This window comes from Mauremys reevesii, linkage group 1 (assembly GCF_016161935.1).
Source record: "Mauremys reevesii isolate NIE-2019 linkage group 1, ASM1616193v1, whole genome shotgun sequence".
Taxonomy (NCBI): domain Eukaryota; kingdom Metazoa; phylum Chordata; order Testudines; family Geoemydidae; genus Mauremys; species Mauremys reevesii.
The window spans coordinates 9,444,415-9,469,632 of NC_052623.1; the positions used below are offsets into that span (position 1 = coordinate 9,444,415).

At 46.7% G+C, this 25,218-nt stretch overlaps 3 protein-coding genes across 3 annotated transcripts; all 3 read right to left on the reverse strand.

Moving 5' to 3' along the window:
* Positions 1–1,299: 1,299 nt before the first annotated feature.
* LOC120406843 (olfactory receptor 51G2-like) lies at positions 1,300–2,235 on the reverse strand. The gene has a single exon (XM_039542040.1). The coding sequence runs from the start codon at positions 2,233–2,235 to the stop codon at positions 1,300–1,302; it is 936 nt and encodes a 311-aa protein (XP_039397974.1).
* Positions 2,236–10,037: 7,802 nt separating this feature from the next.
* LOC120396130 (olfactory receptor 51G2-like) lies at positions 10,038–10,973 on the reverse strand. Its single transcript, XM_039521071.1, has one exon. It carries the CDS (start codon positions 10,971–10,973, stop codon positions 10,038–10,040), a length of 936 nt encoding a protein of 311 aa, XP_039377005.1.
* Positions 10,974–20,830: 9,857 nt separating this feature from the next.
* On the reverse strand, positions 20,831–21,766 carry LOC120395909 (olfactory receptor 51G2-like). Its single transcript, XM_039520747.1, has one exon. It carries the CDS (start codon positions 21,764–21,766, stop codon positions 20,831–20,833), a length of 936 nt encoding a protein of 311 aa, XP_039376681.1.
* Between the last annotated feature and the right edge of the window lie 3,452 nt (positions 21,767–25,218).

Sequence of the window (25,218 nt, forward strand, 5' to 3'; positions counted from 1 at the left end):
CCTCATCTTCCCCGTCCGTGAACATCGTAGAGGAACTGTCCGTCGACACTGCCCCATCATCAGAGTCCACGGTCACTGGTGGGGCAGTGCTGGCAGGCTCCGTAGCTTCCGTTTGCCGCTTTGATTTTTTGGTAGCCTTGTCTGGGGTCCTTGATTTTCACGCGGCGCTGCGTTGCATCCCGCCTGTATCCTCTGTCTCTCATGGCTTTGGAGACCTTCTCGTAGGTCTTTGCATTCCGTTTGTTGGAGCGCAGCTCCGAAAGCACAGACTCCTCGCCCCACACACCGATCAGATCGAAGAGTTCCCAGTCAGTCCATGCTGGATCCCTCTTTCTATTCATAGATAACATGAACTCCTCTGCTGGAGAGCTCTGCATCGTTGCAGGTGCTGCGGAGCTCGCCCCGATGTCCAGCCAGGATGTCAGATTCAAAGTGCCCAGACAGGAAAATGAATTCAAATTTTCGTGGGTCATTTCCTGTGTGGCTGGGCAGAGAATCCAAGCTCGGACTGCTGTCCAGAGCGTCAACAGAGTGGTGCACTGTGGGATAGCTCCCGGAGCTACTAAGTTCGATTAGCATCCACACCAAGCCTAATTTGAGCTAGCCATGTCGAATTTAGCGTTACTCCACCTGCCGGGGTGGAGTACCAAATTCGAACTAAAGAGCCCTCTAGTTCGAATTAAATGGCTTCCTGGTGTGGACGGTTGAGCGGTTAGTTCGAATTAACGCTGATAAATTCGAATTAAAGTCCTAGTGTAGACCAGGCCTGAGAGTGCAGGGGAAAACAGATTTACTGGGCTCCTTGAATAACCCCTGTCCCCAGCTGGTGCAGCACCCGTGGGTCATGCTGCACAGAGAAAGGGCCAGGACTGCGACTGCAGAACAGTCTGCAGCTTGTTTCATAGCCCTTGGATGTTTAGCCAGACATGGAACAGTGACAGACCAGGTGTCATGGGAAACAGCATCCACATCCCTTCTCTTTATTGATTATCAACAGGAATTGTGAGGTAGCAGTGACCATGAATATGGCTCCTTATTGGCCAAAATCCCACTGATCCCCTGGTTATCCACAAAAAGTCACTCTGTAAATGCTGCTCCCTTCCTTGGTCTTCCTCCCTCAGTGTCCAGTCCTCCCTCGCCATCCCTGTCCTCCCTCATCAGCCTTAGACCCTTCCTGAACCTCTCTTCAGAGTGGAGATCAGTAGCTCATGTCATATTGGATGTAAGGGTGCAGGATGCAATAGGTGGCCCATTTTTTTCGTCTCCCATGTCACTGGACCCAGGTGATGAACTGACCCTTCACTTGATGAACACCCTGATTATCCTCTCACGAAGGTGTTTGCTTTTCACGCTGTACACAATTGGGTTCATCAGCGGGGGGAGAAGCAGGGAGATGTGGCCCAGGACAATCTGAAGTAACGGTAAAGAATCCTTATCAAAGCTCTGTATCACAGTCAAGCTGATCTCTGGTATGTAGAAGAGCAGGAGGGCACAGAGGTGGGAGATGCAGGTGTTCAGGGCCCTCAGGCGCTCCTCGTGGGACGCGATGCTCAGCACTGTTTTGAGGATCATCACATAAGAGAGGAAGATGAGCAGCGAGTCCAACCCCATCTGGAATAGTTTAGTAAACAATCGATAGATGATGTTGACTGTGATGTCTGAACAAGCCATGTTCATGACCTCCCGGTGCACACAGTAGGAATGGGAGAGGACATTGGCTCGACAGTATTGGAACCGTTTCAGGAGAAAGGGGAGTGGAAGTATTATGACCGTGGCTCTTAGCACAACCACCAGTCCCATCTTGGCTATTCTTAGCAGGGTTAAGATGGCAGCATATCTCAGCGGGTTATAGATCGCAATGAAGCGGTCAAGGGCCATCAACAACAGCACAGAGGATTCAATGCACTGAAGCAAGTGGATGAAGAAGAGCTGAGCTAAACAGGCATCGAGGCTGATCTCCCTAGAGTTAAACAAGTATATGCCCAGTATTGTCGGCATGGTGGATATCAATATGCCAAGGTCTGTGACAGCCAACATGGAAAGGAAAATGTACATGGGCTCATGGAGGCTTGGATCTGTCTTTACAATGAACAGAATGACTGAATTTCCTACTATTGAAATAACATACATGAAGCAGAAGGGGATAGAAATCCAGAGATGTGTGTCTCCATCACTCGGTAGCACGGTGAGAAGGAATATTACAGATTTTAATTTAGTGTCATTGACAGCTGACATATTGTACTGGGCAGGTCTGAGGAGTTCCGAAATATTCTTTCTAAAAGAAAAGAAAGAGGAGATTAGATGATATTTATCAAGAAATCATTCTGCTCTCAGTGCAAGCCTACAAACTCCCAGAGCTCAAGGTAGATAAGCAAAAACATACTCTAGGATTTACATGGATCTGAGTAGCCAGACTGGATCAGACTTGTAGTCCATCTACCCCAGTAACCATGTCCAGTGGCCATGTCCAGATGCTTCACAGGAAGGTGGAAATAGCCCTAATTAGGCAGTTACAAGATAACCTGCTCCCAAGGAGTTTCCTCCTGACACCCACTAGTTAGACATATTTTGTGGTGTAAATCAGGAAGGTTTAGAGCCTTTCCAAAACTTTTTGAAAACAATCCTCTACTTTAATTGAATTTTCAGATTACTCAGTCCACCCTGAAATCCTGCTAAGCTCTTGACACCATTGAAACCTTCCTCAGAGGTTTTTAAGGTCAGGTTTGACAAAGCCCTGGCTGGGATGATTTAGTTGGGAATTGGTCCTGCTTTGAGCAGGGGGTTGGACTAGATGACCTCCTGAGGTCCCTTCCAACCCTGATATTCTAAGATTCTATTATATCTTGTGGCTGTGAATTCCATAGCCTACTTGAGCACTGTATGATTATACAACTGTGATCTTAGAACATACAAACATAAGAGTGGCCATACTGGGTGAGACGAAAGGTCCATATAGCCCAGTATCCTGTCTTCGACAGTGACTTATGCCAGGTGCCCTAGAGGAAATGAGGAGAACATGTCATCATCAAGTAATTCCATCATCCATGAATTTATGTAGTACTCCTTTCACACAGACACCCTTTCTGGCCCTGCACTTCTGAGTGTGGACTCTTGTATCATGACATGTGTGTAAATATATGGCAAATTTATTGTGAAAACGGTCATTGTATTTCTCTGTCCTGCACTGAAGGTATTTTAAATGTGTTTTATAGCTTGATTATATTAATTATTTTTTTCTGCTCTCCTGACAGTCCAGATCATGCAGCTTCCTCTTTCCAGCATATGGGATACATTTTTAGGGTCAGGTTTTTAATTCACTAACAGTGATATTAACAGCCTCCTTGCAGACTTTCATATGTAAATTCAATCAGAACCAGGCTCTATTAACTCACCCTTGCAAAATGCTCCCAGTGATATACTCTGAACCCGAAGAATCCCTCTAAGAGAAGCTGAAATGCTTTGCCTAGCCAATGTTGACGGAATCCAAATACTTTGATCATCCTGCAGGCTTCTCTTTATCCTCACAGGACCTGCATCCTCTCACCATGCAATAGTCTGTAGATATTTGGAAAATTACCAGCTAACACTGACAGTTATTTCATCTGGGCAGGGGAGGAGTTAGCATCACAAATGGGTCAATACTACAAACCCTGGTATTGCACTAATATCCACTTGAGTGTACAAGTTACTTCAGCCAGGCTCATGTAATTGGTGACTGGGGTCAATTAGATAAAACATCTTTTACTCTCCCCTTTCCTGCACCTCATTTAAATTCTGCTGAAACACAGACCAGCAGTTCTGCTCTCTCATGAATTTTTGGAAAATCTTACACAAGACTTGCAGTGTTATTGAGTGCATGACATTGAATGTGTGTTAGAAACAGCGTCTAGTCAGTAACCAGGAGACGATATCACACAAATGTCCACTGAACAAAGAGTTAATAGCACAAACTTTCTAACACCAAAGCCATTAAGCAGTAAAGTTACCCCTGCTCCTTGCTGCAGAGATTCGAACAACTCTGCTGCTGACTTTCAATATACAGGCCTGGCAGGAAAGTTCTGTTAGTAATATTTGTATTACAACGAATAGTTTTGACATAACATTTACACTTCTGTACCTTAGTACACACATGTAAACCACAGATGCTGAACCCACTCGGACCTGCTCGGGAAGCACAGGTGACCCACAGTGTACAGTAGCCCAGAGCCCAGTCTGAAGGTGGGAGAATGGAGGGATTTCATTCCATGAGCGGGAAGGCTACAAGGCCTGACATTTGGCACTCAGAGACCAGAGAGGGGGAAGAGATGCCAGTAGCCCTGTAACTATAGTAACTATAGAGCAAAAATATGCCCTCTCAGACGTGTTACCACAAAGCAATGCAGCTCTGAAATCCTGCCTTCACAATCAAGCCAGAGAATAAAATCCTTGAAAATGCATTTGCTGATTAAATTTCCAGGAGCAAATAAATCTGAGTAGATTTTTGAACTAGTCACTGAAATTCTTTGTCTTTGGGGTCTCCTGTCACTCAGCCCCTGGCAGAACCGGCCCCAGAGCACACGGCACCTGTAGAATTGGGACCCCTTGAGAAACCCTGACATGGGGCATCAGTGTTTTAACACTGCAAGCTCCAGTTTCTGTGCAACTTGAATAACCCACTGAGCACCTGGGGCGCATGCAGGGGAGGGGTTCCCAATCTACCTAGTGCTGCCTGTCCTCCTGCCCCTGTTACTCGGTCACTCTGACAGCCCAGCCGAGTTCGCTGTGGTGTCACAGAACAATCTTTACATTTAAACAGCTTGCAGCCTTTACCCTCCTCTACATATTGTAAAGAGAGTGAAACCTGCCAGCGTACCTAATTCCTGCTAGAAGAGGAGCCGCTGACACCAGAGATCTTCATCCTAAAGGACAAGGAGTCACTGAAGAGGTTGCACAGGCAGCAGGCAGTGTCTGTTCAGACAGGGAGGAAACTGTCTTTATGAAGCATGTCTGCACATTCCCTTGGGGGCCACTTAGACATCAGGGAACCTCAGCTGCTTGGCTTTGTGTGCACCAGCTCGAACCCCGTGACAGCCAATGGCAAACTGCAGGAGGCCAAATCACAGAGGGACATGGGGTGATACTACCTAATTGGACTGCCCTGCTGCAGGCTCTATTCCTAAAATCCGGCTTGTCACCACTGTCCGAATGGTTCTGATTACTTACATGGCTACCTTGAGGGCGGCTGAGTGGTAACAATGATGCCGTCACAGCTGTGATCTTGCTGAAATAAAATAAAATTGAATAATAATATGGGGCCTCATTACTCCCTGGCAGCCCCTTTTCCTGCATTACAAACACATGGAAATTACCTTTGCATCCTTCCAGTAGGGAAGGACCTTCCCTTCTCCATGAGGAACAAGGAATAAGGAGGAGGATTTCAGAGGGGAGTGTGGGAGTGACACGGGGATGCCGGGAGTTTCCACACAGTCACCAGACCGGTGTTTGCAGCCATTGCAAACAGTGGAGGAACAGACACAGGAGCCTCATCTCACATGGTCTGGCTGCCTGAGAGAAGTCTGAGGGCAAAGGTCAGCTTCACACCTTGACCCCGTAACACACTGAGCACAGAGCACTATCGTGACAGGGCCCAGGCTCACATGGGGTTCAGCTTCCACAAGAATGGGGCAAACAGATGGGACGATGCTCTCAGAGACACAGGGAAACAAGGGAGGGTTGAACAGGGATGTAGCCATGGGTGGGCTGGGAGTGGCAGTGGGGGCGCACCCACTTAGCATGAAAGCCCAATCCACTATCTGGGACTCCTGATGCCAGTTTGATGCCCAGCTGTATCCCTCTCCTGCCGATCTGGAGCGCCGATTCCCAGGCCTCTTGCCTCAGATGGGGGTGTGCCTCATGCGGGTGGGTTTGGGCCAGTAGTGGACTAGCCACTCGTCCTTTGGCAATGGTGTCACCCTGCTCCGTTCCACCCACCTCCTTCTCCTGTGGTGAAGCGAGGTCCAGGTGCGGGGGATTGCCCCTCTCCCCACACCCAACTGCTGGAGAGCGGGTCAGGGCACTGGAATTGTACTGAGCGTAGCAGTGGGGCAAACCCAGCATCTCAGAATCACTGGGTGGGGGAAGCAGAATAAGCCCCCACCCCCTGACCGCGTGCCCTGACCCCACTCCCCAGCAGGAGAAACGGGTGCAAACCCCTTCGCCCTTGACCCCATTTCCCCAGCAGGAGGTGGGCTGCAGAAGGGGTGGAGACGGAACCTCAGTTTTCATGGCTTAGCCAAGGCCACACAACACTCTAATCTGCCTCAGGAGATGGGGCTCCTGAAAGCTGTTTCTCTATCTCCAGAGGAAAGCCTGTCTAACTTAGCTCGTAGTGATATGTGAGCAGGTCCAGATTAACTCTTCTGGGGACTCAGGGCTATTAGAATTTGTGGGGCCCCCTAGGCTCCAGGGTGGGGACAAAGAGGAGGAGTTCACAGTGCGGGAGGGGGCTGCGGGAGAGGCAGGAGGGTGGGTGCAGGAGAGGGTGAGGGCTCCAACTGTGGGTGTGGGCTCTGGGGTGTGTCTGAGGATGAGGTGTTTGGAGTGAAGGAGGGGACTCAGGGCAGGGGGTTGGTGTCGGGGTCTGGAAAGGAGTTCGGGTTCAGGAGAAGGCTGGGAGTTGGGGTGCGGGGCCTGGGCAGGAGTTAGGGTGTGCGAGGGGGCTCTGGGCTGGGGGGCTTAGGAGGTTGGGGTACAGGATGCTTCCCTGGGGCAGGTCCTGTTTGGTGGGGGGTGCAAGTGGTTCCCCGTGGCCCTGCGTTTGCTGGCAGGCACCACCCCATGCAGCTTCAGAAGGAGCTTCCTGATGCTTGCAGTGATACAGCTCTAGTCGGGAGGCAGGGGACCGGAGCTCCCTGTCATTCATTCCCAGCTTCTGGGAAACAGAGACTAGGAACACCATCCCTGCCCATCCTCGCTACTAGCCATTGATGGACCTATCCTCCATGAATTCATCTAGTTCTTTTTTGAACCCTGTTATAGTCTTGTCCTTCACAATATCCTCTGGCAAGGAGTTCCACAGGTTGACTGTGCACTGTGTGAAGAAATACTTCATTTTATTTGTTTTAAACCTGCTGCCTATTAATTTCATTTGGTGGCTCCTACTTCTTGTGTTATGCAAAATAGTAAACAACACTTCCTTCTTCACTTTTTCCACGCCAGTCATGATTTTATAGACCTCAATCATATCCCTCCTTAGTTGTCTCTTTTCCAAGAGGAAAAGTTACATTTCCGAATTACATTCTTTTGGGACGCCAAGGAGCTTTTGGGACCCATTTTAGTTTCCCTGTGTCTCTGAAAGCATCTTCCCACCTGTTTACCTCTTTCCTGTGGAAGGAGCCTTTGCTGAAACCTGTGTGAGCCTGACACCAAACCATTGTTGCTCTATGACGCTAGTGGCTGGGGACGGGGTAGCTGGCATCTCAGCATGTTGAGATTTCTAGGAACTCAGGGAATTAAACTCCTGTGACATCATTAGACAGGAACCCAAGAACAATTCCTTTTCCAGATGATAACGCTGAGTCATGCTTTCTCCTGAATCTATTCATGGACAAATTCATCGGCCAGGGCATGGATCAGGGTCATAGTGGACAAGCAACTCCACATCAGCTCCCAGTGCGATTCAAAATGGGCTAATGTGACCAATATGGACAATGGCCTGGAAAGGACCTCCCGCGTTAGTGAGTCTATAGCAGGTGACCAAGGCATATCATCCTATGAATCAGCCTGTGTAAGCAAGGTCTGAGTGAGATCTCCCTTCACAGCTATCCAGGACGGGGAGACTTCAGGAGCAAAATTTATTTTCATGAACACACTTACTCTGCCTAGGTATCCAGCAGACTGTTTGGTGATGCTCAGAGTCAGGGCCGGCTTTAGGATGTGCGGGACTGATTCAAAAGAGCAGCCGACGAAATGCCGCTGAAGACAGTGGCAGCTCAATTGCTGCCACTGAAGATAGCAGTGGTAATTCGGCAGCAGCTCAATCGGTTGCCACTGTTTCTGGCGGCACGTCCGTGGAGGGTGCGGGGCCCCTGTTCTGGATGCTGCGGGGCCCTCTTAGTCACGGGGCCCAATTTCTGGAAATCAGGGGGAATCACCCTAAAGCCGGCCCTCCTCAAAGTGATCAACTTTGGTTAGTGTTGGGTTTAAAATCATTGTAGTACTGAATGCATTGGGGGTAAAATGTTATCAATCATATTGTTTTTATTGTATGAATAAAGGGGAGCAGAACTGTGCTTAACCTGCCCCAAATGAGGGGGCACCCTCAGCTAAAAATATATTGTTAAGCCAGGGGGTCGAATGCCAGATAGAAGTAGGGACGATTGAAAGCTGAACTGATGAAATTGTACAAGCACTTTTACAGGGATGAAATACCAGCTATTAACAGGTTCTTTAATCTAGCAGGGAAAGGTATAAACAGAACCAATGACTGGTAACTGAAGCCAGAAACATTAAATTTGGAAATGAGGTACACCTTCATAGCTAGGTTATTTAACCAGTGGAACAAACTCCCAAAGGAGCTGATGGGTTCTATATACATCCCCATATCAAGACTGGATGGCTTCCTTGAAGATAAATTTTAGATTAATACAAGAAATGCTTTAGTCAAACACAAGTCATTGGGCTCAATATGAAGGTAACTGGGTGAAATTATGCAGGAGGTCAGACTACATGATCTTATAATTCCATCTGTCCATAAATTCTATGAATCATTTCCTTGAGTGGATCGTTCTCTTGGATGCAACATGAACAAGTAGCTACTCTGAATGCTGATAGGTACTCAACAAGGACATATGCTGGCCAGGAAGAATCGGGATTGTCACAATAAAACTCTGATATATGGTCTCTTTACCCTCTAAAGTAGGTCTTTGCCTGTCATGACAGGTGAAGAGAAAGTAATTAGGGAAGTGTTATTTACTCTTTCACATAACACAAGAACTAGGGGTCATGAAAAGAAATTAATAGACAACAGGTTTAAAACAAAGTATTTCTTCACACAACAGCCAGTCAAACTGTGGAACTCCTTTCCAGAGGATGTTGTGACTTCCAAGCCATTAAAATGGTTCAAAAAAAACAAGTTAGGAGGATTCATGGAGGATAGGTCTATCAATGACTATTAGCCAGGATAATCAGGGATGTTGTCACTAGCCTCTGTTTGCCAGAAGCTGGGACTGGGCAAAAGGGGATGGATCACTTGATAATTGTCTGTTTTTTCCATTCTGTTTGGGGCACCTGGCATTGGCCATTGTCAGAAGACAAGATACTTGGCTACATGTAATATCAGTCTGACCCAGGATGGCTATTCTTATTTTCTTAATTATCCCACTCATAGAGTAGGGAACACCCCATCTCTTCCCTATAGGTACTTGTGACCAGAGTTATATAGTCAACCCCAGCCCCTTTAAAACAATTAGGTAGAAAAATTGATTTTAAAATAACAGACAGCTGTCACACATCTACACTCATCTGTCTTTCTGTTGGATTTACGGGGCCCCTTGAATAGCCCCTGTCCACAGGTGGTGCAGCACCCATGGGTCGTGCTGCACCCAGAGTGCTCAGAAAGGGCCAGAACTGTGACAGCAAAACAGTTCTGCAGCTGTTTTCATAGCACCTAGATGTTTAGACACACAAGTGACAATGACAGGCCATCAGCAATGTGAAACAGCATCCACATCCTTTCTCTTTATTGGCTATAGACAGGAATTGTGAGGCAACAGTGACCATGAATATGGCTCTTTATGGCCCAAAATCCCACTGATCCCCTGGCTGTCCACAAAAAGTCACTCTGTAAATGCTGCTGCCTGCCTTGGTCTTCCACCCCTAGTGCCCACTGCTCCCTCACCATCCCTGTCCTCCCTCATCTGGCTTAGACCCTGTCTGAACCCCTCTATATAGTAGAGTTCAGTAACTCATGTCATCTTGAATGTAAGGGACCAGGACGGCATAGGTGTCCCATGTTTTTTGTCTCTCATGTCACTGGAGCCAGGTGGTGAACTGACCCTTTACTTGATGAACATCCTGATTATCCTCGCACGAAGGTGTTTGCTTTTCACGCTGTACACAATTGGGTTCATCAGCGGGGCAAAAAGCAGAGAGATGTAGCCCAGGACAATCTGAAGTAAGGGAGAAGATCCCTTCCCAAAATACTGTATCACAGTCAAGCTGATATCTGGTGCGTAGAAGAGCAGGAGGGCGCAGAGGTGGGAGACGCAGGTGTTCAGGGCCCTCAGACACTCCTCGTAGGACGCGATGTTCAGCACTGTTTTGAGGATCATTACATAAGAGAGGAAGATGAGTAGCATGTCCAACCCCATTGTTAAGAGTTTAGTAAACAATCCATAGATGATGTTGACTGTGATATCTGAACAAGCCATGTTCATGACTTCCCGGTGCACACAGTAGGAATGAGAGAGGACATTGGCTCGACAATATCTGAACCGTTTCAGAAGAAAGGGAAGTGGAAGTATTATGGCCATCGCTCTTAGCACAGCCACAAGTCCCATCTTAGCTATTCTTGGCAGGGTTAAGATGGAAGCATATTTCAGCGGGTTATGGATCGCGATGAAGCGGTCAAAGGCCATCAACAACAGCAAAGAGGATTCAATGCAGTGAAGCAAGTGGATGAAGAAGAGCTGGGCTAAACAGGCATCGAGGCTGATCTCCCTAGAGTTAAACAAGTATATGCCCAGTATCGTCGGTATGGTGGTTATCAATATGCCAAGGTCTGTGACAGCCAACATCGAAAGGAAAATGTACATGGGCTCATGGAGGCTTGGCTCTGTTTTTACAATGAACAGAATGACTGAATTTCCTACTATCGAAATAACATACATGAAACAAAAGGGGATAGAAATCCAGAGATGTGCATTTCCATGACTCGGTAGCCCGGTGAGAAGGAATATTACAGATTTAAATTTTGTGTCATTGACAGCTGACATATTGTACTGGGCAGGTCTGAGGAGTTTTGAAATATTATTTCTAAAAGAAAAGAAAGAGGAGATTAGATTATATTTATCCAGAAATAATTTTGCTCTCAGTGCAAGTCTACAGACTCCCAGAGCTCAAGGTAAATAAGCAAAAACATACTCTAGGATTTACATGGTTCTGATTAGCCAGACTGGATCAAACTTGCGCTCCATCTACCCCAGTAACCAGTGGCCATTTCCAGATGCTTCAGAGGAAGGTGGAAGAAGCCCTAATTAGGCAGCTATGAGATAACCTGCTCCCAGGGAGTTTTCCCCTAACATCCACTAGTTAGACATATTTTGTGGTGTAAATCAGGAAGGTTTAGAGCCTCTCCAAAACTTTTTTAAAACAATCCTCTACTCTAATTGGATTTTCAGATTACCCCGTCCCTTTTTGAATCCTGCTAAGGTGTTTCCCCCACTTAAAACTTTGTGGCTGTGAATTCCATAGCCTACTTGATCGCCGTATGATTTTACCATTGTGTCCTTAAACCATAAAAACATAAGAGTGGCCATACTGGATGTGTTGAAAGGTTCATCTAGCCCAGCCTCCTGTCTTCGACAGTGGCTTAGGCCATGTGCCCCAGAGGGAATGAAGAGAATAAGTTATCATTAAGTGATCGGTCATCCATGAATGTATGTAGTTCTCTTTTGAACTCTGTTATACCCCTCACACAGACACCCTTTCAAGTGCATGGTGAAAACAGTCATTGTATTTATTTGTTCTAAACTGATGCTATTTTAAATGTGTTTTGTAGCTTCATTACATGAATTATTGTTTTCTGCACTCCTGACAGTTCAGATTATGCAACTGCCTCTCTCCACCACATGAGATACATTTTTAGGGTGAGGTACTTAATTCAATAACAGTGATAGCAGCAGCCTCCCACCAGAGTTTCATGTGTAAATTCAATCAGAACCAGGCTTTATTAAGTCACCCTAACCAAATGTTCCCAGTGGTATTCTCTGATACCCAAGAAAACCTGCAAGAGAAGCTGAAGTGCTTTGCCTGGCCAATGTTGATAGAATCCAGAGACTTCGATCATCCTACAGGATTCTCTTTATCCCCCTGAGACCTGTATCCCCTCTCCATGCAACAGTCTGTAGATATTAGGAAACTTACCAGTTAACACTGACACTTATGTCAGCTGGGCAGGGGAGGAGTTAGCATCACAAATGGGTCAATACTTCAATCATGGTATTGCACTAATATCCACTTGAGTGTACAAGTTACTTCAGCCATGCTCATGTAATTGGTGACCGGGGTCAATTACATACAACTACTATACCACTCCCCTTTCCTGCACCTCATCTAAACTATTTGATGAAACACAGACCAGCTGTTCAGGTCTCTTATGACTTTTTGGAAAGTCTTGCACAAGTCTTGCAGAGTTATTGAGTGCATGACTCTGAATGTAAGTGTTAGAAACAGCTTCTGGTCAGTTACCAGGAGACAATATCACACAAATTTCAACTGAACAAAGAGTTAATAGCTCAAACCCATTGCAAACAGTATATGGAGAATTTCTGAAATACTTTCTAAAGCCAAAGCCTTTAAGCAGTAAAGTTACCCCTGCTCCTTCCTGCAGAGATTCCAACAACTCTGCTGCTGGCTTTCGATATACAGGCATGGCATGAAAGTTTGGTTTGTAATATCTGTATTACAATGAATAGTTTTGGCCTAACATTTACACATCTGTACCTTAGTACACACATGTGAACCACAGGTGCTGAACCCACTCGGATGTCCTCAGCAAGCACAGTTGACCCACAGGGTGCAGTAGCCAGAGCCCAGTCTGAGGGTGGGAGAAAGGAGGGATTCCACCCCATGAGCGGAAAGGCTACAAGGCCTGACATTTGGCACTCAGAGACCAGAGAGGAGGAAGAGATGCCAGTAGCCCAGTAACTATAAGGCAAAAATATTCCCTCTCCAACCTGTTACCACAAAGCAAAGCAATTGTGAAGGCTCTAAATTCCCGCCTTCACAATCAAGCCAGAGAATAAAATCTTTGAAAATTCATTTGCTGATTAAATTTCCAGGAGGAAATAATCCTGTGTAGATTTTGGAATTAGTCATTGAAATTCTTTGGGGTCTCCTTTCACTGAGCCCCTGGTAGGATCAGGCTCAGAGCCTTCAGTACCTGTAGAAGTGGGACCCCTTGAGAAATACTGACTTGGGGCATCAGTGTTTTAACACTGCAAGCTCAGGTTTCTGTGTAACTTGAATAACCCCCTGAGCACCTTGCTGCCTGTCCTCCTGCCCCTGTTACAGAGTCACTCTGACAGCCCAGCTGAGTTTGCTGCGGTGGCACAGAACATCTTCAGATTTAAACAGCTCGCAGCCTTTACCCTTCACTTCACATTGTAAAGAGAGTGAAACCTGCCAACGTACCTAATTCCTGCTAGAAGGGGAGCAGCTGACACCAGAGGTTTTCACCCTAAAGGACAAGGAGTCATCGAAGAGGTTGCACAGGCAGCAGGCAGCATCTGTTCATATAGGGAGGCAAGTGTCTTTATGAAGTATGCCTGCACATTTCCTTGGGGCCACTTGACCCTCAGGGAATCTCAGCTGCTTGGCTTTGTGTGCACCATGTTTATCCCCTGTCACGGCCAATGAAAACTGCAGGAGGCCAAATCACAGGGGACGCGTTGTGATGCTACCTAATTGGACTGCAGCGCCAGCCCTGCTGCAGGCTCTATTCCTAAAATCCAGGCTTGTCATCACTTTTTGAATGGTTCTGATTAGTTACATGGCTACCTTGAGGGCGGCTGAGTGGTGACAATGATGCCATCACAGCTGTGATCTTGCTGAAATAAAATAAAATAGAATAATAATAGGGAGTGTGATTACTCCCTGGCAGCGCCTTTCCTGCATTACAAACACATGGACATTTCCTTTGGATCCTTCCAGTAGGGGAGGACCATTCCCTTCTCCATGAGGAACAAGGAATAAGGAGGAGGATTTCGGAGGGGAGTGTGGGAGTGACACGGGGACGCCAGGAGTTTCTGCACAGTCACCAGACTGGTGTTTGGAAGCCGTTGCAAATAATGGAGGAACAGACACAGGATCCTCATCTCACATGTTCTGGCTGGCAGAGAGCAGTCTGAGGGCAAAGGTCAGCTTCACACCTTGACCCCGTAACACTCTGAGCACAGAGCACTATGGTGACAGGGCCCAGGCTCACACGGGGTTCAGCTTCCACAGGGAAGGGGCAAACAGACGGGAAGATGCTCAGAGACACAGGGACACAAGGCTGGGTCGAAGCCGGGGTGTAGACATGGGTGGGCCTGGGGGTGGCAGTCGGGGGGCACCCACTTAGCATCCAATGTCAATCCACCAGCTAGGACTGATGACTCCAGCGTGGTGCCCAGCTGTATCCCTCTCTTGCTGGTCCATAGCACTGATTCCCTGGTCTCTTGCTCCAGATGGGAGTGTTCCTCGTGGGGCCGGTTTTGGGCCAGTAGTGGATTAGCCACAGGTCTTGGGCCAATGGTGTTATCCTGCTCCGTTCAGCCCACCTGCCACTCCTGCGATGAAGGTTTGGGGGGGATTGTGGGGGATTGTCCCTCTCCCCCACCCGGCTGCTGGAAAGCAGGTCAGGGCACTGGAATAGCACTGAGTGTAGGAGGGGGCAAGCCCAGCATCTCAGAGTTGCTGGATGAGGGAAGCAGAATAAGCCCCCCACCCCCTGACCACATGCCCTGACCCCACTCCCCGGCAGGAGTGCCGGGTGCAAACCCCTTTGCCTTTGCCCCATTCCCCAGCAGGAGGGGGGTTGCAGAAGGGATGGAGAGGGCACCTCAGTTTTCCTGGTTGAGCCAAGGCAACACAAAATCCTAATCTGCCCCTGTAGGGGGAGATGGGGCTCCTGAAAGCTGGGCCCACCCAGTTTTTCTGTTCTAGCCAAACCACTGGTCCCATGAGCCCCTTGGCTTCCCAGAAGAATGTAAGTTGGATCCATTGGCCAAGGCACAGAATGGTGGTTATAGTGGACAAGCAACGCCACATGAGCTCCCAGTGTGATGCAAAATGGGCGAATGAGACCAATAGGGACATAATCCTGGAAGGGACCTCTTGGGTCAGTGTCAGGGTTCCCTCTCTACTCTGAACTTTCGGGTACATATGTGGGGACCCCTATGAAAGACCCTCTAAGCTTATTTCTAGCAGCTTAGGTTAAAAAGTTCCCCCAGGCACAAATTCCCTTCCTTGTCCTTGGATGGTATTGCTGCCACCACCAAGTGCTTTAGGCAAAAATTCAGAGAAGGGTCACTTGGAGCCCTATCCCCACAAAATAGCCCCGAAACCCCTTCACCCCCTTTCCTGGGGAGGCTTGAGAATAATACACCAACAAATTGACTTTGATATAAGTATAGACCGGATCCTTTATCTTTAGGACACTAAAATCAATCAGGTTCTTAAAAGAAGAACTTTATTATAAAGAAAAAAGTAAAAGAATCACACCTACAAAATCAGGATGGAAGGTAACTTTACAGGGTAAGAAAAAAGATTTAAAACACAGCTGATTCCCCTCTGGACTCAGCTTCACAGTTACAAAACAGGAATAAAACTACCCCTTCGCATGGGGAAAATTTAGAACCTAAACAAAAGATAACCTACTGCATTTCCTTGCCTCACTTACAATTTCTGTAATTCTTAGATGGATTATTTCGGGTATATGTTTAGGAGATGGGGCTGCTTGGTTTCTCTCTCCATCCGGAGAAGGAACAAACAAAGACAGCACAAATAAAACCTCCCCCTCAACCACTCGAGATTTGAAAGTATTTTCTTTCTTTATTGGTCCTTTTAGTGAGCTTCTTAACCCCTTACAGGTAAAGCGATTTAGTCCACTACCCGGGGGGGATTTTATGTTACCCTTATCTCTGTGTTTATGACAGTCAGTGTGTTGGGTCCCTGTCTATGGCAGATGACCCAGGCATATCATCCTGTGAATAAGCCTGTGTAAGCAGGGTCTGAGTGAATTCTCCCCTGACAGCTATCCAGGAGAGGAGTGACTTCAGGAGCAAACTTTATTTTCATGAACAACTTACTCTGCCTAGGTATCCAGCAGACAGAGTGGTGATGCTCAAAGTGACCAGCTTTGGTTAGTGTTGGGTTACAAATCATTGTAGAACTGAATGCATTGGGGGTGAAATGTTGTCAATATTATAGTTTTTATTGTATTAATAAGGGGGAGCAGAACTGTGCTTAACCTGCCGCAAATGAGGGGGTCACCCTGAGCTGAAAGTATCATGTCAAGCCAGGGGCTCGAATGCCAGATTCCTGGGAGGGTAATAGGGGTGGGGACAGGTGTTGTAGCCAGGATGTGTGGACTTTTCCTAAGGGTCCCAGGCTTGGTTTAACATGTTCCTATTCACTGTTCAAAGATAGACCTAAATAGGGTCCATTGGGAGCCTTTTGTTATTTTCAGTGATCAAATGAGAACTGAAATCACTTATGGTGGAATGGCCTTTCTGCCTGGCCTGTTAAAAGTTGAGAATCACTAAGAGGTGACAATGACTAAGAGACTGACTTTCCAAGATCAAAACAGAGATACTGGTGGCTGCAGGAGGGAACTAACAGTCTGCTAGTTGAGAAGAGCTGAGTCTGGTGGGATGGCCAGCTAGGACAAGTGCTCAGATGGTGGAGCAAGCAAGGTGCCTTCTTCCCCGGGTGGGAGGTGAACTCACACATATGCACCTCTCAACTCTGTGTCCTGACTAACCAAGGATGACCACAGTCAGTGGGGTGAGGTGAGGGAGCAGAGAGAGGCACAGTAAAGGAACTTTTTGTTGTAGAACTCAAGCATACGAGGCAGAAAACACTGCCCCCATGCACTCTGTACTACTGCTCACAGTTTTATGTTTATGAATCCTGCTTGTGGAATTTTCCCTCATTAATATCGGATGACTTCCCTCTTTTAATTAAAAGTTACTTTCCTACACTCAGACTTTGTGCTTGCAGGTGGAGAAGTGTTGCCTTTCAGAGTCACCAAGGGGTGGGCTGTAATTTTCTCAGTTTACTGGATGGGGGCTCGAGCCGCTTCTGTGTTGTACTGTTAAAAAGGAACCCCTAGAGATTGAAGGTGGGCCCGGTTGCTGCTTCCTCCACCTGCCAGAAGGCTGACACCTGTGAAGCTCCATTGTAAAACCAACTGGGTTGTTTCCTCAACACTGTTCCTTTTGGGAGGCTGTTCCAGAACATCCCTCCTCCGATGGTCAGAAACCTCCATCTCCTTTCCAGCCTCAGTTTCCTCCTTGTCAGTTTGTCCACATTTGTTCTTGTGCCAACATCGTATTTTAGCTTCAGGAGCTCATCTCCCACCCTGGTGTTTCATCCCCTGATATATTTATAGAGCAATTGGATCCCCACTCAGCCTGCCTTGTCTTAGGCTAAACCTGCCAAGCTCCTTCAGTCTTCTCCTAAACTAGGACCTCCATTGCACTGACCATGCTCTGCAATTCCAGCCTGAATTGTTCTTTCTGGAATAGGAGTGACCACGATTCCAGCCTGAATTCTTCTTTCTGGAATAAAAGTAACCAGAATTTTACTGCTGGTGGGGGAGTGGCACTATATCTTAAAGAAAGTGTAGAAACCAATGAAGTAAAAAATCTTAAAATAACCAAACTGTACCAAAGGATCTCTATGAATAGTAATTGCATGCTCTAATAAAAAGAATAGAGCAGTAGTGATATATTACCGACCAGCTGACCAGGATGGTGATAGTGACAGAGGTGTTGCTCTGTGGAACCCTGACATAGCCCTGATCTTGGGGTTTCAGAGTATCTGAGCATCTCGGATGTATTTATCCTCCTGCCACCGCTGTGAGGCAGGGCAGGGCTGTTATCTACCTCAGCAGAAGCTCAGAGACAGCCAATGGCTTGCCCATAATAACGGATGACAAGGAAGTTAAACCCACCTGTCCTGAGTCACAGAGCAGTGCCCAGACCACAGCACCAGGCTTCCAGCCAGCTGAGTGGTGACAGGCCCAGCTGGAATCTCTGCTGCACTTTCAGTGCTCCCCTTCCCGGGCATGCGGTAAAGAGTGGGGATGGCAGGGAGCCAGTTAGGGAGGTTTGATTCTCTGGCCTGTTCTCTCCCTGCCACAGCAGAGTTTAGAGCAGCCTGGGCACTGGACTAACCTCTGCCTGACTTTAACAGCTTCCAATTGCACAGCACACTCTGGCCATGTCCATGTGGATCAAGCCCACCACAGAGTGACCCCTGGGGGCTTGAGGTGGCCCTGTTGGTGCCCTGCCCTTCCCTCGAGAGTTCTTGCAATGACTGACTCTCAGCCTGGGATACTTAAAACAAGAGCTACCTTTGTGGGGTCACATTTATTCAATCTACTCCAACACCCAAGGTCTCCTACCCTCCAACTTGACCAGTCTGCTTTACTCATGAACACCCTACCATCCCCGTTGCTGGTGTCTGCATTGCTTCAGACTTGCTGCAACCCCTTTTCCCTTGAGCCCCTCACCCACATCTCTTATCACTAGGCCCTGCCCCTGCTGCTCAGATTCCCCTGAGGCTCCATCTGCTGGCCATGCCAGAGCCAGGCCATGGTAAGAGCTACTGTGATATTCTCTTATCAAAATATGACCACATATATCACTTTCACAACCAGTGTTATATATTTGCAACACACTTGTACAAAATGTGGCATGTAAGAGGTCTATGAAAAGGTTACGATTTGCTGGTTATGATTGTGCTATCTCTATGCATGTATCATTTTTGTATTTGAAAGTATGACTATTGTGTCTATACCTGGATTTCAAATGTTTGCTCCTGGGGTAACACCCACAAAGTAGTTAGCCTGCAAATCTTGGAGGGACTATTCAAATTAAGGCATCATCAAGAAACACTTAACTGACAGTGGACCATGGGAGAAGCCCATCTACATGGAATGGACTGTCCTGGAAATGTTCTGTCGGGGTATAGGCAATGATTTCCTGCTGTGACTAAGCAAACAACTCCATTTTGCTTCTTTCCTGCTCAAGCCTCTGGACTATGAATTGATATATGGGAGCATCTAACCAATTAACTGAGGCCGTTCCCATGATTTGGAAGCAACCAGACACTTATCAAGCCATCAGCTTCTTTTGTCACTGCTACAAGCCAGAAATAAGAACTTTGCACTTATTGAATGTAATTGATTCCTTTAACCAATTTTAACATTCACTTTCTTTCTTTCTTTCTTTCTTTCTTTCTTTCTTTTAATAAATTAACCTTTAGATTGTAGATACCAAAGGATTGGCAGCAGCCCCTAGGGGGAAGCAGAAGCCTCACGTACACAGTAACCTGAACTTTTAAACTATCTTTTCTCCTCTGCCTTGAAGCAGAGGAAGCTGGCTCCAAACCGATTTTCACTGACCAGATAGCAAAAGTACGGGTTCTGGCAACCACCAATCAGGTGTAAACACGGCAAGGGTCTTTGTCTAAATGTGTATAAAAAATCTGTAAAATTGGTGTATGACAGAGTCTTCTGTATCTTATTACAAGGCTCTCCTTTCTTCTGCAGAATAAAGCAATCTTTTCCTTATCCCTGTCAGGCTGTTATTAGCTCTCAGCTAGACGGACCCGATATTTCAGTAACACTTTGTATTTCTGGTTTGGTATATCTCATGGAAGAATAACCAACTGTTTTGGGGCCTGTCTGCCCTATTTCTCAGCAGTTTGTCCTGAATTTGGTATCCACAATTGTGACCCACAAAAGAACGGCTACAGCTACCCCAGGAGCCCAGGCTGCTGGGGGGATTCCCAGACTCTCCAACTTCTCTGGGGATGTGTCCTGAGGGGTAGAGACTTAGGATGACACATTGCCTTGTCCCCACCCTGTCCCTTTCCCGGGGCAGCTGGAGGATCTGGGGCTTTTCACAGAGGATCTGGCTCCCTGATCAACTCTTTCCATGGCCCAGCTCTGGCTTCCGGCATGGATGAGGGTGGAGCTTCAGTGGAATAGTAGGAGTAGGAAGTGGGGTCTCCAGGGGGAAGAAAGGTAGCAGGGGTGGGGTCACCGAGGGAACAGGGCTCCCGGCCTGTATCCCACTTTTGCCTGTTGAAAAGGCGCTCACCCTACACTGAATGGGCTGGGCTGGGATAGGAGCTCGCTGGGCCTGAGCTGTGGCCAGTTTCCTCTGTTTTGCATTGCTGGGGCAGCACAAATGGAGCAGAAGGGACGGGAACCTAGGACTGAGTCTTAGCAGGACTCTTGTATCAGACCATTACTCACACATGCAGTTCTGCCCTGCGTCAGTGGGAAGGGAACTAAGCAGATGTGCTGTGTGCAAAGCCATTAATGGATGGGTTGCCCGAATGGTTTCTTCTGGCGCTCCTGCATTAATCATGTCTCTGACACCATTCAGTCACAAGCACCTGAATGAGTGTTCAGGGGAAAACTGAGTGACCATGCCCCTTGAATAGCCCCTGTCCACAGCTGGTGCAGTGCCCATGGGTCATGCTGCACCCAGAGCGCTCAGAAAGAGCAGGAACTGTGACAACAGAACAGATCTACAGCTTTTTCATAGCACTTGGATGTTTAGAGAGACAAGTGACAATGACAGGCCACCAGTAATGTGAAACAGCATCCACATTCCTTCCCTTTATTGACTATCAACCGGAATTGTGAGGTTGAAGTGACCGTGGATCCGGCTCCTTATGGGCCAAAATCCCACCAATCCCCTGGCTCTCCACAAAAAGTCACTCTGTAAATGCTGCTGCCTGCCTTGGGATCAGTAACTCATGTCATCTTGGATGTAAGGGTCCAGGGCGGAATATGTGGCCCATTTTTTTCGTCTCCCATGTCACTGGAGCCAGGTGGTGAACTGACCCTTCACTTGATGAACACCCTGATTATCCTCGCACGAAGGTGTTTGCTTTTCACGCTGTACACAATTGGGTTCATCAGCGGGGGGAGAAGCAGGGAGATGTAGCCCAGGACAATCTGAAGTAACGGTAAAGAGCCCTTCCCAAAGTAGTGTATCACAGTCAAGCTGATCTCTGGTGTGTAGAAGAGCAGGAGGGCACAGAGTTGTGATACGCAGGTGTTCAGGGCCCTTAGGCGCTCCTCGTGGGATGCGATGCTCAGCACTGTTTTGAGGATCATCACATAAGAGAGGAAGATGAGCAGCGAGTCCAACCCCATCTGGAATAGTTTAGTAAACAATCGATAGATGATATTGACTGTGATATCCGAACAAGCCATGTTCATGACCTCCCGGTGCACACAGTAGGAATGGGAGAGGAAATTGGCTCGACAATATTGAAACCATTTCAGGAGAAAGGGAAGTGGAAGTATTATGGCCACCGCTCTTAGCACAGCCACCAGTCCCATCTTGGCTATTCTTGGCAGGGTTAAGATGGCAGCACATCTCAGAGGGTTATGGATCGCAATGAAGCGGTCAAAGGCCATCAACAACAGCAAAGAGGACTCAATGCACTGAAGCAAGTGGATGAAGAAGAGCTGAGCTAAACAGGCATCGAGGCTGATCTCCCTAGAGTTAAACAAGAATATGCCCAGTATCGTCGGCATGGTGGATATCGATATGCCAAGGTCTGTGACGGCCAACATGGAAAGGAAAATATACATGGGCTCATGGAGGCTTGGATCTGTTTTTACAGCGAACAGAATAATTGAATTTCCTACTATCGAAATAACATACATGAAGCAGAAGGGGATAGAAATCCAGAGATATACGTCTCCATGACTCGGTAGCTTGGTTAGAAGAAATATTATAGATTTAAATTTAGTGTCATTGACAGCTGACATAGTGTACTGGGCAGGTCTGAGGAGTTCTGAAATATTCTTTCTAAGAGAAAAGAAAGAGGAAATTAGATGATATTTATCAAGAAATCATTCTGCTCTCAGCGGAAGTCTACAGACTCCCGGAGCTCAAGGTAGATAAGCAAAAACATACTCTAGGATTTACATGGTTCTGATTAGCCAGACTGGATCAGACTTGTAGTCCATGACCTCAGTAACCAGTGGTCATGTCCAGATGCTTCAGAGGCAGGTGGAAGTAGCCCTAATTAGGCAGCTATGAGATAACCTGCTCCCAGGGAGTTTCTCCCTGACATCCACTAGTTAGACATATTTTGTGGTGTAAATCAGGAAGGTTTAGAGCTTCTCCCAAACTTTTTAAAAACAATCCTCTACTCTAATTGGATTTTCAGATTACTCAGTCCCTTTTTGAATCCTGCTAAGATCTTTTCTCCACTGATATCTTGTGGCTGTGAATTCCATAGCCTACTTGATCGCTGTGAGATTTTACCATTGTGTCCTTAAAACATAAAAAGATAAGAGTGGCCATACTGGGTGAGACGAAAGATCCATCTAGCCCAGTATCCTGTCTTTGACAGTGGCTTAGGCCAGGTGCCCCAGAGGGAATGAACAGAACAGGTCATCATGAAGTGATCCATCATCCATGAATGTATGTAGTTCTCTTTTGAACTCTGTTATACCCTTCACACAGACACCCTTTCTGGCCCTGCACTTCTGAGTGTGGCCCCTTGTATCATGCCATGTGTGTAAATACATGGCAAGTGCATGGTGAATACGGTCATTGTATTTATTTGTCCTGCACTGTTGTTATTTTTAAATGTGTTTTATGGCTTCATTATATGAATTATTTTTTTCTGCACTCCTGACAGTTCAGGATATGCAACTGCCTCTTCGCAGCATATGAGATAAATTTTTAGGGTCAGGTACTTAATTTAATAACAGTGATATCAACAGCCTCACGTCAGAGTTTCCTGTGTCAATTCGATCAGCACCAGGCTCTATTAACTCACCCTTACCAAATGCTCCCAGTGATACACTCTGACCCCCAAGAAACCCTCCAAGAGAAGCTGAAGTGCTTTGCCTGGCCAATGTTGATGGAATTCAGAGAATTCGATCATCCTAAAGGTTTTTCTTTATACCCCTGAGAGCTGCATCCTCTCCCCAGGCAAGAGTCTGTAGATATTAGGAAAATTACAAGCTAACACTGACAGTTTTTTCAGCTGGGTAGGGGAGGAGTTGGCTTCACAAATGGGTCAATACTTCAAACATGGCATTGCACTAGTATCCACTTGGGAGTACAAGTTACTTCAACCATGCTCATGTTATTGGTGACCAGGGACAATTACATACAGCTATTATACCACTCTCCTTTCTTGCACCTCAGCTAAACTCTTTGATGAAACACAGACCAGCAGTTCGGGTCTCTCATGACTTTTTGGAAAGTCTTGCACAAGCCTTGCAGAGTTATTGAGTGCATGACTCTGAATATAAGTGTTAGAAACAGCTTCTAGTCAGTTACCAGGAGACAGTATCACACAAATGTCTACTGAACAAAGAGTTAATAGCACAAACCCACTGCAAACAGTATATGGAGAACTTCTGAAACACTTTCTAAAGCCAAAGCCGTTAAGCAGTAAAGTTACCCCTGCTCCTTCCTGCAGAGATTCTAACAACTCTGCTGCTGGCTTTCGATATACAGGCATGGCATGAAGGTTTGTTTTGTAATATTTGTATTACAATGTATAGTTTTGGCCTAACATTTACACATCTGTACCTTAGTACACACATGTCAACCACAGGAGCTGAACCCACTCGGACGTGCACAGTAAGCACAGTTGACCCACAATGGCTGTAGCCCAGAGCCAAATCTGAGGGTGGGAGAATGGTGGGAGATTCCACACCAGGTGCAGGAAGGCTACAAGGGCTGACATTTGGCACTCAAGAGACCAGAGAGGGGGTAGAGATGCCAGTAGCCCTGTAACTATAATAACTATGAGGGGAAAATATGCTGTCTCAGACCTGTTACCACAAAGCAATGCAGCTCTGAATTCCTGCCTTCAGAATCAAGGCAGAGAATAAAATCTTTGAAAATTCATTTGCTGATTAAATTTCCAGGAGGAAATAAACCTGAGTGGGTTTGGGAAGTAGTCACTGAATTCTTTGGGGTCTTCTTTCACTAATAGCCATTGATGGACCTATCCTCCATGAATTTATCTAGTTCATTTTTGAACCCAGTTATAGTCTTGGCCTTCACAACATCCTCTGGCAAGGAAGTCCATCAGTTGACTGTGCGTTGTGTGAAGAAATACTTCCTTTTATTGTGTTAAACCTGCTGCCTATTAATTTCATTTGGTGACCCCTAGTTCTTATGTTATGAGAAATAGTAAACAACACTAACAATGCTTTCTTCTTTGTGTTCTCCAAACCAGTCATTATTTTATAGACCTCAATCATATCCCCATTTAGTTGGTGGGACCCATTCTAATTTCCCTGTGTCTCTGAGAACATCTTGCCACCTGTTTACCTCTTTCTTGTGGAAGGAGCCTTTGCTGAAACCTGTGTGAGCCTGGCACCGAACCATTGTTCCTCTCTCAGGCTAGTGACTGGGGACTGGGTAGCTGGCATCTCAGCATGTTGAAATTACTAGAAACTCAGGTAATTAAACTCCTGTGACATCACTGAACAACAACGCAAGAACAATTCCTTTTCCATATGATAACGCTGAATCATGCTTTCACCTGACTATACTGAGGGACAAATCCATCTGCTAGGGCACAGAATGGTGGTTATAGTGGACAAACAACTCCACATGAGCTCCCAGTGTGATGCAAAATGGGCTAATGTGACCAATAGGGACATAATCCTGGAAGGGACCTCCTGGGTCAGTGTTAGGGTTCCCTCCCTACCTGAACTCTCGGGTACAAATGTGGGGACCCCTATGAAAGACATTCTAAGCTTATTTCTAGCTGCTTAGCTTAAAAAATTCCCCCAGCACAAATTCCCTTCCTTGTCCTTGGACGGTATTGCTGCCACCACCAGGTGCTTTAAGCAAAAATTCAGGGAAGGGTCACTTGGAATCCATATCCCCCCCAAATATCCCCGAAACCCCTTTATCCCCTTTCCTGGGGAGGCTTGAGAATAATACACCAACCAATTGCCTTTATTATAAGTATAGACTGGATCCTTTATCTTTAGGACACTAAAAACAATCAAGTATCAGAGGGGTAGCCGTGTTAGTCTGGTTCTGTAGAAGCAGCAAAGAATCCTGTGGCACCTTATAGACTAACAGATGTTTTGCAGCATGAGCTTTCGTGGGTGAATACCCACTTCTTCGGATGCAAGCACTATCCGAAGAAGTGGGTATTCACCCACGAAAGCTCATGCTGCAAAACATCTGTTAGTCTATAAGGTGCCACAGGATTCTTTGCTGCTTCTAAAAA